Genomic DNA, 17,646 nt, shown 5'->3' with positions numbered 1-17,646 from the left:
TCTCTTTCACATTTTTTTGAAACTCATACGTTTTCACTTATTTCAGGCTTTACAGTGACTGACACGTACAATCAGCAGACTCAGTTTCCCCCTGTCCAGCAATTACAAGACTCCAGCACGCTGGAATCTCAAGCCCTTTCCACCAGTTTCCATCAGCAGAACCTGCTCCAGGTCCCCAGCTCAGATACAATCAGTGTGGTGAGTATTTATACAAAGGGTGCTGCTCACAGTATTTTGTGTTTAATGAAGTCATTTAAAATGTGTTTACTGAGAAGGGCCGGCCAGCATCTTGTAGTTTTAAGGTCAATGTATCAGCTATGAGAACTTCAGTGTTCAGCACGTGCAGCTTTCTTTTTCCTTAAATCCTTTCCTTGCCATTGTTTAACTTAAAGATTTCATTATCTTAATGTGGCCTCCCCCTCTTTGTTAAAAACCAAGGATAGTATAGTCTTGTGTAACACAATCTGAAGGATATTATTATATTCCTTTAGGTACAAAAGCCTAAACATTTTTAAGTGTGGAATCTTCAGAGATGTATGTTAGCATGAAAATATAATGATTTAGCATGTTAAAAATAAATGTTTAAATGCATCATAAAGATTTATTCTGTAGTCAAGTTGGAGACATTTAAGTTTTTGTTTTGTTTTGGTTTTTCAGTTTTCAACATTTTTATTTTTTTTAATTTTTTCAGTAGTGGTAAAAATGACTGCCCAGTCAATTGCTATCTATTTTTAGAAGCCATTGCTGGTAACTCTGTCAAAAGCCCACATTGAGAAGTTCAGAGCATTTTTTCATAGCTCAGAAAACCGCATAATCGGCAGCAGATACTGACTGTGAGTAGTGGGGAACGTGCTGCTTAGTAGCTTGTCCCCAACCCCAGAATCCCCTGAGTAAAGCCAGGTAAACCTAGTGATGCTGTCACAGCTCTGCAGATCTTACCTGTCGTGTGTCGGGGTTACTGAGTGTGATCGTGGGGGTCAGCAGACCGCTGGAAACAGCCGCCCCACAGGGGAGCTCAGTGTATTGTCTTGTGCTGTGGCTGCCCCATGCACCCCAATGGCCAGCAGCCCCTGTTCAGAGGGTGCACCGGCCAGATATGTATTCAGTGCTTGCTGTGGTCGTTGGGGTCAGTGTGAGTGCTCTCTTGAAGCATGATACTCTTCTTTGGGACGGAGAACATGTTGCATCTGCCTGGTGGCTTCTGTGGCGAGAGAGGAGACGTCATGCTTTCAGAGAGCAGGACTGCTCTTCACTGTCAGTGAACATAGAGCAGATGAAAGAGTAGCCTCTGAAGATCATTATTGAGTGATTATTCTTCCTGGCAAAGTAGCTTAATGAAAATAGGTGTTTCATGAAATCTGCGGAGATGATGCTTCTTCTTACTCTCTGGCACCCGTGCCTACAGTGAACTGGTTAGGCTCCCCATCTAGATTTGTGCCCGTGGACGTTTTTACCATTAGGTTTTAGCTGTCCTTGCCTCTGATTTTTATTTACTCATAGATATTCAGATATTCTGCTTTATACTTCTGTCACAATTTTAGACAACTCGTTTGATCCAGGAGTCATCCCAAGAGGAGCTGGATGTGCAGACGCAGCGGCCCCAGTTCCTAGAGGACGGCGAGGACCACACCCGACGCTCCTACAGGTGGGGGCGTGGCAGGGCCCTTCTCTGGTCCACACGCTGCACAGTGCAGTTCTCACCAAGCTCCATGAAATAGGCTGTTATTATCCTCATTCTATACAGAAAGGACCTGAGATAAACATACTCAGAATGATAGCTAAGAAGTAACAGGGCCAAGATTTGGAGGCAGCCATCTTCTTTCAGCCTGTACAGCTCAACTACTGTGCTATGGCTTCCTGCCACCCCTACGTATCATTTTAGTCATGTTTTCAGAAATAACTTAGATTGTGCCTATAATCTTTTATGTAATAACAAACTGTGTGCCAGGTACAACATGATTGCTGAGTAAATTTTATTTATTTATCTGCCCCTCTATCTATCTATCCATCCCCCAACCTGCTCATCTCCATCCATCCATCCAGCAATGTGTACTGAGCACCATCAGTGGACCACGTACTGTTCCAGACACTTGGGGTGCACTCATGAGCAAGACAGAGACCCCTTAGAACAACAGCTATGATGCATAAAATGAGTGCATTTCAATAAAATTAATAAAAAAAAAAAATTTTTTTTTTTATGTAATAAAGTAAGATGGGTGTTATCTTTTATAGAGACAGACTATTTTAATAGTAACAATATAAACTAATAGAATAATAATTAAGAATTTAACACTTAATTAAGTGGATTAAATGTTAAAATTAGTAATTTAACAAATTAATAAACAGTCTATTTTAATAGTTTTATTATGTACTTCAAACACCTTTTAAATATTTATTTTGGAATTTTGCACTGATATTTTTAAGTGGAACTAATCTAATGCTTTTCCATGATTCCTTTGTGACCCCTGACCCAGCATTACTTGCACCATTCATCCATCCATTCATCCATCCATCCATTCATCCATCTGTCCATGCATCCGTCCATCATCTATCCATCCATTCATTCAGCACTTACTGAAGACCCGTGATGTGCACAGGAAGAGCAGGGATCAGTGTGAGGAGCACTGGGGAAGGGCAGGCATTTCATGGGCGGAGCCTGGTCCCTGCAGGGAGAGTGATGGAGGTGGGGGCCAGGAAGAGTGGCTGGGCCGGGTCTTGGAGATCCTGTTGGTCACACTCTTCTCTGAAGAGTTGCCAGGGCTGTTCTGTTGGTGGTAGCTGGGTTTGAGTAATAGAAGTGTTAGAAGTGACTATTTTGAAAGTGTACCTTTCTTATTAACCCATTAACCTATTGCTGACGAGTCGATTTCAACTCATAGTGACCCTATGGGACGGAGTAGAACTGCCCCATAGGGTTTCCAAGATGCTGCTGGTGGATTCGAACTGCCAACTTTTTGGTTAACCTTTTCTCAGTAAAGTTCAAATGACTTGGTGGCATTCAGTTCTGCAGATAGATTATTTTCTACCACTGACGTGTAGGCCAGAATCAACCCCATTTGCAGAAATAACTCTCTAAAACCAGTTGATGAATTTTCCTTGCTTGCTTTTATGTGTTTAATAGACAGCTTCATTAAACTGCACTTGTATAATGAGACTGACATTTCAGACTGTGTCTGCATTAGGCAGCCCTTTGGTTTAGCTCAGCCTTTCGTGGAATGCCAGTTCCATGTGTGACCCCTCACTGTCCACCAGAGAGTAGAGCTTGAAACAGAGAGATGGAGAGATACTGATGGAATAAGCTTTGTGCATCTTCTTTCCTTAGTGTTTAATAATACTTGAATATGAATTTTGAAAATTTACAGTTATTTTCAACTTTAAAATAATTTTAATATATTTAGTAACCACTGAGGGAGGAATGCAACATCCCGTTGCTGCCAACTCGATCTCAGCTCATAGTGACCCTACAGAACAGAGTAGAACTGCCCCATAGGGTTTCCAGGGAGCTGATGATGGATTTGAACCGTCAACCTTCTGGTTAGCAGCCGAGCGCTCAACCACTCCACCTTCAGGGCTCCTTATTCGGAACAACTCTAGTAAAATCTGTTTTGTAAAATATTTTTAAGCCAAAAGAGTTTGTAAATTGACAATTCCAAGTGTCTGTACTCAGGTAGTGATACTGATGTTGAAGCAGTGGAAGTTATGGTGCCTCGGGACTTGGTAAAGAAATAAGTCAGGATGGATTTCCTTACTGCTACATTTAGAGAAAGAGCTTCCAAGTATTCTGCCTGCTAGGGAGTTATTATAGGATTTACTGATGTTGAAATTATAAAATACATTTAAGACTACAAATACTCTGAACATAATTTGATCTAACAAATTATTCTTACTGATTTGTATATTTTATATTATGTTACAGTTTTTTAAGTGTCAGAAAGCACACCTAGTTTTCATAACAACCATGCTTAATTATTTAACAGTGGTTGATGGTGAAGCTTGCCGGCTTTTCTCCATTCTCAGACGTTGTATTTGTAATCATGACGTAAATTCTCCGAGTCTGAGCTCTTCATGTTGTGGTTACAGGTGTGACTACTGCAACAAAGGTTTTAAGAAATCCAGCCACCTGAAGCAGCACGTGCGCTCACACACTGGCGAGAAGCCCTATAAATGCAAGCTGTGTGGGCGTGGGTTTGTCTCCTCGGGGGTGCTCAAGTCCCACGAGAAGACACACACAGGTAATCAATTATCTGCCTTGCGTTTTGAAATTAAGCCTTAAAAAATATATGTGCATGTAACAGCTTAATTAAGATACAGTTCACATACCATTCAGTTCACCCATTTAAAGTGCACATATTCACTGAGTTGTGCAGCTGTCACTGCAGTCTAATTTTAGGACATTTTAACCACCCTCAAAGAAACCTTGTACCTATTAGCAGTCACTTCCCATTTTCCCTAACACCCTGGGCCCTGGGAAACCACTAATTGACTTTATGTCTCTGTGGACTCACCTATTCTGCACATTTTATGTAAAGGGAATCAGACAGTATTTGGTCTTTTGTGCTGGCTTATTTCAGTGAGGATAGTGTTTTCAAGGTTTGTCCATGTTGTAGCATACATCATACCTCATTCATTTTTATTGCCAAATGATATTCCATTGTATGGATCTTTCAAATTTTTTATTTACCCATTTAGCATTGATGAACATTTGGATTGTTTCCACTGTTTGGCTGTTTTGAACAATGCTGTGTATACTTGTATACAAGTTTTTGCATGAACCTGTATTCAATTCTCTTGGTGTGTAACGTACATCTGTGTGTATATATATATATATGTGTATAAACACACACACACGTAGGAATAGCGTTGCTGGGTCATATGATTGCTACATTTACCCTTTTGAGGAAATGCCAGACTATTTTCCACAGCACCATTTTACATTCCCACCAGCAATGTACAAGTGTTCCAATTTCTCCACATCCTTGTCATCACTTGACACTATGTGTTTTTTAAATTATAGTCATCCCAGTGTGTGTGGTATGGCTTTTATTTGCATTTCCGTAATGACTAATGGTGTTGAGCATCTTTTCATGTGCTTATTGGCCATTTGTATATCTTCTCTGGAGGAATGTTTGTTCAAGTCCTTTGCCCATTTTTAAATTGAGTAATTTGTCTTTTTATTATTGAGTTGTAAAAGTTAGTTATATATTCTAGATATGAATGCCTTATCAGATATCTGATTTGTAAATATTTCTCCCATTCCAGGGAATGTTGCCAGTTCACATGTAAAAGACTGAGAGTCAGAGAGGATATGACCTTTATTTTGGGAAGTGTTCTTGGAGGCTGTAAATTTCAATAGACATGCTCTGTCATTTTCCCTATTCATAAAATCAATTAGCTCCTAAAAATAGAAAACCATAGTAAATAAACTGTCTTTAGTTTTGAGCTTTATTGAGCATATCTTTGTTTGCTTTTGAGTGCTTACAATTTTAAGGCACTGAAGCATGGTTTTTCTCAGCTACTTTGACCTTGTGTCTGTGTCCTAGGGGTGAAAGCATTCAGCTGTAGTATATGCAATGCCTCTTTTACCACCAACGGCAGCCTCACCAGGCACATGGCCACGCATATGAGCATGAAACCTTACAAATGTCCGTTTTGTGAGGAGAGCTTCCGAACCACAGTCCACTGTAAAAAACACATGAAGAAACACCAGACGGTCCCCTCTGCTGTGTCAACCACTGGAGAGTCAGAAGGAGGAGGTATTTTCCATTTGTTGCTTCACGGTTATATTAACCAGATGCTAACTGAGTCCTAAGTTTATGTACAAGTCACTTGGAAAATTTTAAGCTGGTTTTGTGCAGTGTAAGCTCATATCACCCTGAATTTTTAAAAACTAGTTTATCTTTTGTTTAATGAAAGCAATACACACTCTTGGAAAAAAAATTCAGGGAAGACCAAAGAGGAAAACTTCTAGTCTTACTAATTATTATACACCAAAATGTTAGCATCCACTATAATGCTGTACTTTTCTTTCCGTGGAAATATGTGTATATTTAGGTAGAGAGTTAAATTTTTTTAACAAAACATGAAATGATGTTATACAGGCAATCCCTGACTTATGACAGGGTTCTGTTCCAATGACTCCATTGTAAGTTGGTTCTGACGTAAGTGGAATAATACCTCATTTTTTTTTTTTTTTTTAGTTTTCATTATTATTGCTTTCTGTTATCAGTATCTTTGTAAATTGTAACATTGAACATTTGCAAGTGAACATCTGAGAATGATAACATCAGCAAATTATCTGGTAAAGATTGTATGTAGTACATATTGCTAATGATAAGATGTACCAAAAAAAAAAAAAAAAAAGGTCTTAAGTGTGGGTAGTTGTAACTCAAATACGTTGTAAGTCAGAGACTACCGTTGGGAACTACCTATATATACTCTTGTAGTCTGCCTGATTTTTCCCTCCACTCGAATTTATTGTAGAAACACTTAATGTTATTAAACACAGACCTACAACAGTTCACATGGCTGCCTGGCATTCCTTGTATGGCTAGAAAACAAAAAAAAACCAAATCCATTGCCATCAAGTTGATTCCGATTCATTGCCACCCTGTATGACAGAGTAGAACTGCTCCCTAGAGTTTCCAAGGAATGGCTGGTGGATTCGAACTGTGACCTTTTGGGTAGCACCCAAGCTCTCAACCACTGTGCCACCAGGGCTTCTGTTTGGATACACCATCATTTTCTTACATAATTTCCTAATGCTAGACATTTATATAACAGCCAGTCTTCCACTGGGACAGTAAAAGCTAGCATTTATGGAGTCCTTAATAACTTGCCAAAATGTATGATAATCGCTGATATTAGCTCATTTAATCACAAAACACTTTAAGGTTGAGGAATTGACCTTATCTTGTACATGAACCAACTGAAATTTGGACAGGTGGATTAATTTGCCCATGTCGCATACCGACTAAGTATAGTAGTAATTTTAAGATTATTTTTCTGTTTAATGCTTTTTGTACTTATCGGAGGATTTCTTTTTAGTAAATTCCAGAAGTGAAACTATAGTGTTAAGAATGTGCATATTCTTACGCACATTTTTATTTATTAACAAATTCATTTTTCTCCTGCTCTGTCTGGGACCCTCTACCGTGATCCCTGTCAGAGCAGTTGGTGGTGGTAACCGGGCACCATCTAGTTGTTTGTGGCTCAGTCTGGTGGAAATGGTGGTAGTTGTGGTCCATTAGTCCTTTGGACTAATCTTCCCCTTTTGCCTTTAGTCTTCTTCAAAGACCCTTTGCTGTAGCCGGGAGGTCATTGTTTATATTTTGGCACGTGTTGCTGATGCACAGAACCTTAGTTTCATAGAGCAGACCTGTGACCTGTTTATCCGCCTTCTCTGCCCGGTTACTTCTTTCTCCATTTACTTTGTATTCGTCTGTCTTCAGGGTCACAGCGAGACCATTCAGTGTCTCTGACTTGTTTTACCTGATATTATCCTATCTTGAATGCAACTGTCTCTTACATTTTAGGAATAATTCCTTAAAATATACCTAACCTACCTTGAAATAACAAAAACTCCAATTTAACCACTGCCAAAGCAGCCATTTGTCTGATTTTCTCAGTAGGGACTTCTGGATATTAGTTTCTGATCTATTATATACTTTCCTTTTATAATGCTTTTCTTTCAAAGGAATTAAAGAACAGAGGTCATCGAAGTGTTATTTCTAGAGCACTGTATTTCAGAGTGTGTTAACTAATCCACCAGTACAAATAATCTTAAAGGATAATCGCGCGTTCCTTCTCATCAAAGAATAAAAGCATCTAATGCCATGAAATCAGTACCTTTAGGAGTGATTTGGATCTCTTATGGCTTCGCCACACCACTACACAAGTATTTGTATATGTCTTTATGTTTTCTGCTTTTGGATCATTGAGGGAGGTAGTTTATGTGAGCTCTCTTGTCCATAAAAGAAAAGTTGATTGTTAAATTGTTTTGTTTTGCCTAAACCAAGAGTCTTTTAATAGGGATTTAATTCCTTCACATTCATTATGGCCGTGAACGTATTTGGTCTAACGCATGTCATCTTACTTTATATATGTTCTATTTTTGTGGTCAATTCTGCTGCCCTTTTTTCCTTTCATGATTTTGCTATATTGTGTTCTTGGTTACTTTAAAATTTTTAGTACAATTATTTTGTTATTTCTTCATCAGTGTTGGTGGTAGCCACTACCTATAATCTACCCCCACTCAAATCTTTCCAAATTTTATTGGTACAACGTGGTATTTTAGTTGGTTATGTTGTCCTTTTCTTTAGTTCTAGTAAGTGGATGTTGAATCTCCTGGCTCTGTCTTCCATGTCGTACCTTTTCTTTCTGTTTCCCCTTCTCTCTCACTCCCTCTTTCTGTCTTTCTCTGCCTTCCTTCCCTCTTGTCTACTGTTTTATTATTTATGTTCTAAGAAAAATTACCCGGTTGATTTTTTTAATTCACTAACTTGATTTTAACCTCTGTCCATTCTGCTATTTAGTGTTTCTGTTTTTTTTGTTATCTCTTCAATAATGAGACTTCCCCTTTCCAGCCAATTTTTCCCTCCGTTTCATTTTAATGGCAGCTTATTCATGTTTTTAATCAATGTAAACATATCCTTATTTTTCCCTGAGGAAATAAACATCTATCTTAAAAAAAAAAATATATATATATATTTTTTTTTATCTAATTTCTGAAGCTCTTTTTTCTTCTTTAGAGTAAGCCTTTTACATTAGGAGCTGTTTACTAGTGTGCCAATTTGGCCTCCCTCTTGTGGGCTGCTGATTTTCTTTACCTGATAATGACTCTTCCTTTGCCCACATGAAGAAATGGAAACCCATAGTTAGGAACATAGCTAGCTTGTGCGGACACTAACCGTGACCAGCCTCACTGTTGGGCTTACATCGTGGCCAGCAGTGGATCTTGGGCACCAGCATGTCTCGATGGCAGCAGTCACTCCCTAAGGCATTTCCTCACTTTCCATGCTCTCCTCTAAAGCACTACCATCTTCAGCATAACTCAGTTCAGTTACTAATTTTAGCCTTACCAACTTGTTTAGCTTTATTGGTTTTGTTAGAAATTAGAATTTTTATTATACAGTCATATGTTTTTTTGGAGGTATGCTAGAAATTAGGGTTTTTCATTCAGCTGTCGTGTGTTTTACTTGGAGGTATGCCAGAAATCAGGGTACTCATTCAGATGTCCTGTGTTTTATTTAGAATCAGGATTTTCATTCAGATGTCATGTGCTTTATCTAGAGGTATACCTGGAGGAAGAGGAAGAAAGTCCCGAGAGGAACACATCTAGAAAATCTCGTCCTGAGGTCATCACTTTCACAGAGGAAGAAACGGCTCAATTAGCCAAAATTCGGCCGAGGGAAAGCGCCACTGTCTCTGAGAAGGTTCTCGTCCAGTCTGCTGCGGAGAAGGACCGCATTAGCGAGATGAAAGACAAGCAGGCTGAGCTCGAAGCAGAGCCAAAATACGCCAACTGCTGCACCTACTGCCCCAAAAGCTTTAAGAAGCCCAGTGACCTGGTCAGGTGAGACACGTGCGAGATCTCCCTCAGGTGTCGGTTTGGGACATTTGAAACTGTTCTGTGTGCTCTTTGACGGTTTTCACTGCACTGAGGACCTAAGTGCACTCAGCATTGTTCTGAAGCGGAGGCCACTTAAGTGGCTAATCATTTTCTTGGAGCAAGGGTTTAAGCAGGAGTCCCTGGGTGGGGCCAATGATGAAGCACTAGACTACTAGCCAAAAGGTTGTGTTTCACGCCCATCTAGAGGCCCTGTGCAAGACAAGCCTGGCGATCTGCTTCCAAAAGGTCACAGCCTTGAAGACCTATGGAGCAGTTCTGTTCGGCACATGTGGGGTGTCACGAGTTGAATCAACCTGAAGGCAACTAACCACAGTGGTTTTAAGCATGTATAACTGCAGATGCTTTTGGTTAAGCTCATTCAGAATATTAGTTGGAAAATTTGTTTTCTCGGTAGATTGTGCTTATTTCTGTATGATTGTGGTAGCAGTTAAAAAACAAAGAAAAAAATACAACTGAAAATCTGGGAAGTATTTGTTTATCAAGCATGACGTGGTGCTGGGCTATGTAGGTATGCTGATGGCGGCAGGTACAGTCCTCAGAGGTCCACCAATCTTTGTAAGGAGCCAGGGCACTGGACTGAACAAGGCAGCGTGTGGTCAGTTGTAAATCAGCCCGATAACAGCGCCTGGGGAAAGCGTCCAGTCTGAGCTAGAGGCAGACAGGGAGAGTAGACGAGAGGAAGCCTGGCAGCTGGCTGGGTGACAGTGGCGAGCAGCCTGTCCTACTCGCCCAGCCATATGCTGCATTCAGGAGCTTGGATACAGGAAGTGGGTGGTGTGAACCAAGCTGGGGATTAAGATAAAGAAGGGTGAGCCAGCAGAGGATCCAGGGCAGCGTGAGGAAGCATGAGATGTTTCATGGAGAGAAGTCCCACTGGGCAAGCAGAGGGCCTGGTGGGTAGGGGAGTTTTGTTCATTGGTGGGAGCTCACAGGGCCAGGGTGCTGCGTGGAGGTGTTGGGGGCTACCACTGTGGGTCTGTGAGGCCTGTGGGTGGTGGTGGCTGGCGCCAGTGAGGGAAGCAAAGAGGAGGCAGGAAACTGTGCTGTCATCACTGGGTACTGAGAGGCTCTCCTTGAGGATGACAAGAGGGAGGCGCTAGCAGTACTTAAAAAATGAGTCAGGTAGCTGAAAAGCGAATTTGTTTTTTTCTTGTCTGAGCCTACATTTTAAAAAAAGTTCAAGGTTCTGCCCCCCTTACTATCTACTCAGAAGATATCATGGTAAATCAAAACAAAACACAGTACAGGAGGGTGTGGTGTGGAGATAGCCCTGTTCCCCAGACAGAACCACTATGGACAGTTGCTTACATATTGTTTTCAGAAATGTCTGCACATGCATTAGCCTAAATGTAACGTAAACAGCACCATACTCTTTAAACATAGTTCTGCAGTCTTGTTTTGTGTTTTTGTTTTACTTTACATATTGTTGAGTCTCAGGCAAATTTCCTTGTCAGGACCTGTATGTAAGTCCATCTCATTCTTTTTCACGACAACACAGTATTCTGCTTGCGCGTACCAACATCAGTGTACCAGGCCCCTGCCGATGGGCATCTAGTTTTCAGGTTTTCGTTGCTGGAAGAGAATGCCGTGTCATGTATCTGGATCACGTACTGGTAGGGACTGCCAGATGCCTCTAGCAGGGTCATACCACCTATGCCAATCAAAGTCTCCGACATGCCTCTTCCAGACAATCCAGCTAATACCAGGCTGTCGCCATCAAACCAACAGGGGAAAACGATGCGTTGTTATCCTGTCTGCTTTCCCTCATTCTAAGCATGGTTGAACACCTCTTCATGTCTTCTGGCTCTTTGTATTTCTTCTTCTGTGCGTTGTCCATTTTTCTACCATGATTTACAAGAGCTCTTTGGATTTTAAAGGAAATTGGTCGTGTGTTCATTTGAATACTTTTGTTGTCTTTTAGATTTGCTTATGGTGTTTTTTGTTGTTGTTGTTTTTGCATGCAGTGAAGCTTAAAAAGCTTTGGACAAATTTAATCCGTACATAGTAACACGTCGTTTTTTATTTTTATGGGTAGTTAGGAATTTAAAGTCATGAGGTTGTTTATGAATGTGCATATATTTAAAAAGAAGAATACTTAAATTGCAACACTCTTTGGTTAGGCATGTCCGAATCCATACTGGAGAAAAGCCATACAAGTGTGATGAGTGCGGGAAGAGCTTCACTGTGAAATCCACGCTTGATTGCCACGTGAAGACTCATACAGGTGAGTCACAAACACCTTTGTTCAGTAATGATGTCAGTGCTCAGAAACCTTACAGCATTTTACATTTCTCTGTTCCTGAATGTTTTGCAGACAAAAACACTTCCAAAATTATAGAAAACTTCAAAATTGAGATACATTAAGGAATGGTTTTTGACTCCTGACAGAGAAAATGGTCTAAATAATGCTAAGAAAAAGTGATTAGGTCTCAAGGTTGAGTTATAGATTGTCTTATTTTCATACTGAAGCTTAAATATTTTTCTTAAGAAAGCCTCTTAGCCTCATTTAGGCCAAAGAAAATCAGTTTGCTGAGGTTTGTGTGAGGGCTTAGCAAATCTGCTGATAGTTATTAGTAATTCTTCTGATTCATATTTATCTCGTAAAGGGAGGAGTGAATAGACACCTTTCATGCCCTTCTACCCTTCATCTAATTTGAGGAACCCAAGGTCAATTGCACTAAGTAGAACATGCCAAGCCCTTGCTTCTCGAATCCTGTACAGTGTACCCTAGTGGCAAAGAGGGCAGGCCCAGAATCTCTGCCCGAGTTTGAATTCTGGTGACTCCACTTCTAACCTGTACGTCCTTGGACAAGTTAGTTCTCTGAGCCTCCATTTCCTCAGGTGTAAAATTGGGCTAATAATAGTACCTCCCCCATTGGGAGTTTAAATGCGTTACGACCTTTAAATCACTTAGAAAGTGTTTAGCACGTAGTGAACTCTCAGACAATGTTGTTGTTATGACCATCAAATCAATTTATATTCTTAATTTTTGGTTATGAACAGAATTGAAAAAAAGAGTACAAATTGCATGTCACTCATTTGTGTCAAGCCTTCTTACTCTTTTCTGATGGGTTAATATTTTAAACTAAGTAAGCAGGCACATTAATGTGTTTACTGTGGCTCTCTTTTATGTACACTTTTGGTTGTCTCATGAGGCTCATGTGGTTGTCTCCCTTGTGTAGTCGTTAACAGTGGAGGGTCAGGAAGAGCCAGGCCTCAATTGCTTTTGTGGCCCAAAGTCTAGTCTGTGTCTCAGGGGTGCCCAAGGAAGGTGTGCACATGCTACACTCTGTACACGATAGTTTACTGTCTGCTGGAGTTGGAGCCCAGTGTAGACTAACATGGGTGGGGAGTACAAAGGATGGTCTTAGTGGAAAGACCTGTCCGCTGGGTTTGGAGCTCAGTGTAGGCTCACACAGATAAGGAGTAGAAGGAAAGTCCCAGTAGAAAGCACCTTTCTCCATTCTGAGGTGATCAGGGACCCCCAAAGATGCCAGGCGGTACCTGGACGGTGGCTTTGCCATCTGCTATGTTTGGAGCCCGGTGTAGGCTCACACAGATAAGTAGTAGAAAAGAGAGTCTCAGTGGAAAGACCTCTCAGCACCTTTCTCCACTCTGAGGTGGTCTAGTGACCCCTGAAGACACCAGGCAGTGCCTGGATGGTGGCTTCACCAGTCCTGCCTGGCAGTGGGAGGACGTGTTGACAGACATCAGCTGTTGTTACCCAAGTTCCATAGAGGGAAAAGGAAACCAGGACGTTTTTCTACTTCTGGAGATTCCTCAAGGCTGAATGTGGGTTGGCAACATCAGGCACACAGAAGTCAGAGCTCTGTGGCCATTCCTAGACCTGTGATCCTCCCAAGAACCAAGTGTCTGTGGAGCTGGTGCTGAAGTAGACCCATACTCCCAGGTCCCTGACACTGTTTTGCTTTACACGTTAAATGTCCTTTCTGCTGGGCTTGTACTTTTGTGCCTTCCTTTGGTAGAAGGGAATATAAAAATGCTGAGACGTTAACATGACCTTTGTAAAACTTTAGAAAGAGCAGTGAAGGAATGCGAAGCTGAGCTGCTGCTGAATTCCCTGTTAGCTCAGGGTCAGTGTAAATCCAGAACTCCAGCCAGGGTTCAATAGAATGTTGTATATATAAAAAAAAAAGGTGTGTAAACACTGAAGTTTGTGGCAACTCAAATTGTAAACCAGGCACTTCTTCTTACTTTCTCGTTTCTAGCACAGTCGTCGATCACACAGCTCTCACAGGTGGAAGGGGTTCTTGGTGGCCTCGGCACGTCCACCTGGACAGCGGTCCCTGTGGCCATGAGCGTTGGAGTACAGCAGCAGGTCCAGCTCCCCTGATCTCCACTGTCTCCTTTTCGCAGGTCAGAAGCTCTTCAGCTGCCACGTCTGCAGCAACGCCTTCTCCACAAAGGGAAGCCTGAAGGTTCACATGCGTCTGCACACAGGTGCGAAGCCCTTCAAGTGTCCACACTGCGAGCTGCGTTTCCGCACCTCTGGGCGCAGGAAGACACACATGCAGTTCCATTATAAGCCCGACCCCAGGAAGGCCAGGCGGCCCGCAACCAGGAGCTCCTCTGAGGGACTGCAGCCCGTGAGCCTGCTCAGCACCTCCTCCTCGGACCCCAATGTGTTCATCATGAACAACTCTGTCCTTACTGGGCAGTTTGATCAGAATTTGCTTCAGCAAGGGCTGGTAGGCCAGGCGATTCTTCCTGCTTCCGTGTCTGGTGAGTGCTGAGCTGGTGCCTGCAGAATAGTCAGTCGTTGTACGTGGCGTTTTCCTTTTGTCTGATTCCAGTAACGTTCCAGCAATGACTGTCAGCAACACAAGTTTTCCCTCATAGAAGACAGCTGGAAAAATGGAAATTTCTTCTTTAAGAAGTAGTTTCCCATTTCCCATCCTTCTTCCATCACACCTGCTAAGTTGCTGTTGAGGTGGCCCCAACTCACGTTGACCCCATCCACAATGGGGCAAAACGCTGCCCGGTCCTGTGTTGTCCCCATGATTGGTTGTAGATTGGACCATAGTGATCCACAGAGTTTTCATTTCATTGAAGCAACCTGAGGCGTGGTGCACGGATGACTCTGCCACTTGTTCCACTATTTAGCTTAATCTCTTCAAGCCTGCTTTCCTGATGTGTTTAAAATGAATAGTATTATTGTCTATTTCACAGGGTTTGTTTCACAGTTAAATTAAGTAATGCATGTGTATGGTGTAAAATGAGTATTTGTATTCATTCATTAGATCGTATTGATAAAATGTAGACAAGAACGTATTTAAACATCCCTTTGTAAAAATGAGCTATTTTAGATTTGAGAACTTCCATCATTCCTTTTCCCTTTCTCTGGCCAGCCGGTGGGGACTTGACAGTGTCTTTGACGGACAGCGGTCTGGCCACCCTCGAGGGCATACAGTTACAGCTGGCTGCTAACTTGGTTGGACCAAATGTCCAGATCTCTGGGATCGATGCCTCCAGCATTAACAACATTACCTTACAGGTATGATACCTGCTGGTTGTTCCATGTCTCGATAGAGTTCACATTACAGATAAAGATGACGTTTCACTGTGAACCTCCATTCTGCTTTGCAGATCGACCCGAGTCTTCTGCAGCAGACTCTGCAGCAGGGTAATGTGCTTACCCAGCAGCTGACAGGGGAGCCTGGCCTGACCCCGCAGAGCGGCTCGCTCCAGACCCCAGAGAGTGCTGTCCCAGCTAGTGTGGTCATCCAGCCCATCTCGGGCCTGTCCCTGCAGCCCTCGGTGACATCGGCAAATCTGACCATCAGCCCCCTGTCTGAGCAGGACTCTGTGCTGACCACCAGCAGCAGTGGTGAGGTCCACACCCTTGTTTGCCTTGACAGCATGTGTTTCAGTTTTGTGCTTACAGCCCCATGTTTGACTGCAGGACATGATGAAGTCATTTCCTGCTCTTTAGAAAGCTCAGCAGATCAGTGCAGTGCCCTAAGAGTAAAACAAGCTCTTATCATCAGTGATGTTTACTCATTGACTGCCCGTAGATCGCCACCTCCACATAATCACCCTTCATATTGGCTTCCTGACTAAGGAGTCAGGATGATGATGTTTATTCTTTCTTCTCTTCTCTCTCTTTACACCATGTACCTGCATTTATCTTTCCACTTTCTGGACTAATCATTTAACTCAAATATTTTTGACATGAAAAGGAGATAATTCTTTTTTAAAGCCTGCCTTTGTTTTGCTTCTGCTGACGACCAGGGGCCCAGGATCTCTCTCAGGTGATGACTTCTCAGGGGCTCGTGTCCACATCCAATGGTCCTCATGAGATCACCTTGACCATTAACAACTCCAGCCTGAGCCAGGTGCTGGCTCAGGCAGCCGGTTCCTCCTCTACATCGTCCTCGGGGTCCCCGCAGGAGATCACCCTCACGATATCAGGTCAGTCACATCACGTCTCAAACTGCCTTTTGTCTGCAGTTTATCTCATTTGCGCCCCTTTTCCACAACACTCAGTGTACAGGAAGTATTTGTGATCACATGTGAGAATTCCAGGATGATTGTTGTCATTTCCAGTTTGAGCAAGGTCCTTTTTCCTTTATGGCAATATTTTGTTCAGCAAAGAGCAGAAAACTATAGCTTCACAATACCGCTTGTATTCTGTTGAACGAAAGGAACACGACTGGCTTGAACTGTGGGCACCAGGACATCATGAACCCCACTGTGCCCTCCTGATCCCCTCAGAATGTAACTTGGATTTTGTAGAAACTTCCGAGATCTGGTAGTGCACGGGAAAGTCGATGAATGGCTCACTTGATGTCGTCGACCCAAACTTCTGGGCCAGTGACCTGAGAGAGGGCACTCTGTTCTGAGTTTGCACAGAGCACATTTTAAAGCCAGGCTTTGCCTGCATAGCTCTGAGCTGAGACCCCCCCAGGTTAACCAAGGATCATGTTTTAAGTTAGCAACAAAAATTGCAGCACTTACATGTGCCAGGAATTATTCTATTAACATTTACAAACGCTGACTCTTTTAACATGAGTTTGATTAATCCTCATAGCAACCCCTGAGGTTGTTAAAAACAAGGAAACATTTTGCTGGAATCGCAGTCACCCCCTGGAGTTCTGGTGTGAGGGACACAGCCATGTTCCCCTTAAAACACATGGCAGGGTGTTGACCAGCCGAATGAGAGATAAACTCAACCAAAAGGCTAATCCAGAAGAGTGTTCTGCAAAAATTATTGTTGGAATTGAAAGAAAAATTTTTCAGGAATAAACCAAAACTTTTCTTCCTTTTAATATGTAATTTGAGGAAATATTTTTAGATATTTTTAGATAGAGCTTTGCTTTTGAATGACACACAATGATTTTAGATGCTGCAATTCAGCAGAAATTAACATCGAACTTCATTAGTTGGAGCCCTGGTGGTGCAGTGGTTAAGAGCTTGGCTTCTAATCAAAAGATTGGCAGTTCGAATCTACCAGCTGCTCCTTGGAAGTGCTATGGAGCAGTTCTACTCTGTCCTATAGGGTCACTATGATTTGGAATTGACTTGACAACAACTGTATTTTTCATATAATTCAGTAACCTCCCTTCTTAAATTATACGTATCTGATATTTAACATGGGAAACATAAGAGAGTTATTTTAATACAGTCATTTTGTTGATCAGATGAAATTATTTTTTAGTGCCCTGATATACGAGGCATTGTGCTAGGTCCCCTGCAGATACAGCTGGTTCAGAAAATGTGCTATTCAGTTGGTGGGTGGTGCTTCCGATTCTCCTGTTTTCCTATTACTGGCCAGTCGGTTACTTTATTGCTTATTAGAATATTCAGAAGTGTGGATGAATATCACACTGTGTTTTTTTTTTTTTTAATTTGGCTTATTCAAGGAGGAAACATTGAATTAGTTCATGAAATAAGGTTTGCCCAAATTTGGGGCTTTACATTTCTTGTTTTCTTCTCTGGATACTGAGAATTAGCTGTAGTGACTCATCAGTTAGCATTTTCTTACCCGTTTAGAAAAA

General features: G+C 41.9%; 1 protein-coding gene across 2 annotated transcripts in view; it reads left to right on the top strand.

Moving 5' to 3' along the window:
• Window positions 1-17,646, top strand: part of ZNF236 (zinc finger protein 236) — a 110,755-nt gene that overhangs the window by 55,722 nt on the left and 37,387 nt on the right. For both annotated transcript variants that reach the window (XR_010323427.1, XM_064294380.1), the window contains exons 16-25: window positions 47-198; window positions 1,542-1,645; window positions 4,081-4,232; window positions 5,541-5,753; window positions 9,289-9,571; window positions 11,749-11,852; window positions 14,006-14,371; window positions 14,998-15,143; window positions 15,236-15,476; window positions 15,881-16,060. Coding sequence is in view for 1 of the 2 variants with exons in the window: in XM_064294380.1 (XP_064150450.1) it covers window positions 47-198; window positions 1,542-1,645; window positions 4,081-4,232; window positions 5,541-5,753; window positions 9,289-9,571; window positions 11,749-11,852; window positions 14,006-14,371; window positions 14,998-15,143; window positions 15,236-15,476; window positions 15,881-16,060 (1,941 nt within the window). In the remaining variant the exon portion in view is untranslated. The remainder of the gene's footprint in view (window positions 1-46; window positions 199-1,541; window positions 1,646-4,080; window positions 4,233-5,540; window positions 5,754-9,288; window positions 9,572-11,748; window positions 11,853-14,005; window positions 14,372-14,997; window positions 15,144-15,235; window positions 15,477-15,880; window positions 16,061-17,646) is intronic.

This window comes from Loxodonta africana, chromosome 11 (genome assembly GCF_030014295.1).
Source record: "Loxodonta africana isolate mLoxAfr1 chromosome 11, mLoxAfr1.hap2, whole genome shotgun sequence".
Taxonomy (NCBI): domain Eukaryota; kingdom Metazoa; phylum Chordata; class Mammalia; order Proboscidea; family Elephantidae; genus Loxodonta; species Loxodonta africana.
This window is presented reverse-complemented; position numbering and strand designations above follow the sequence as displayed.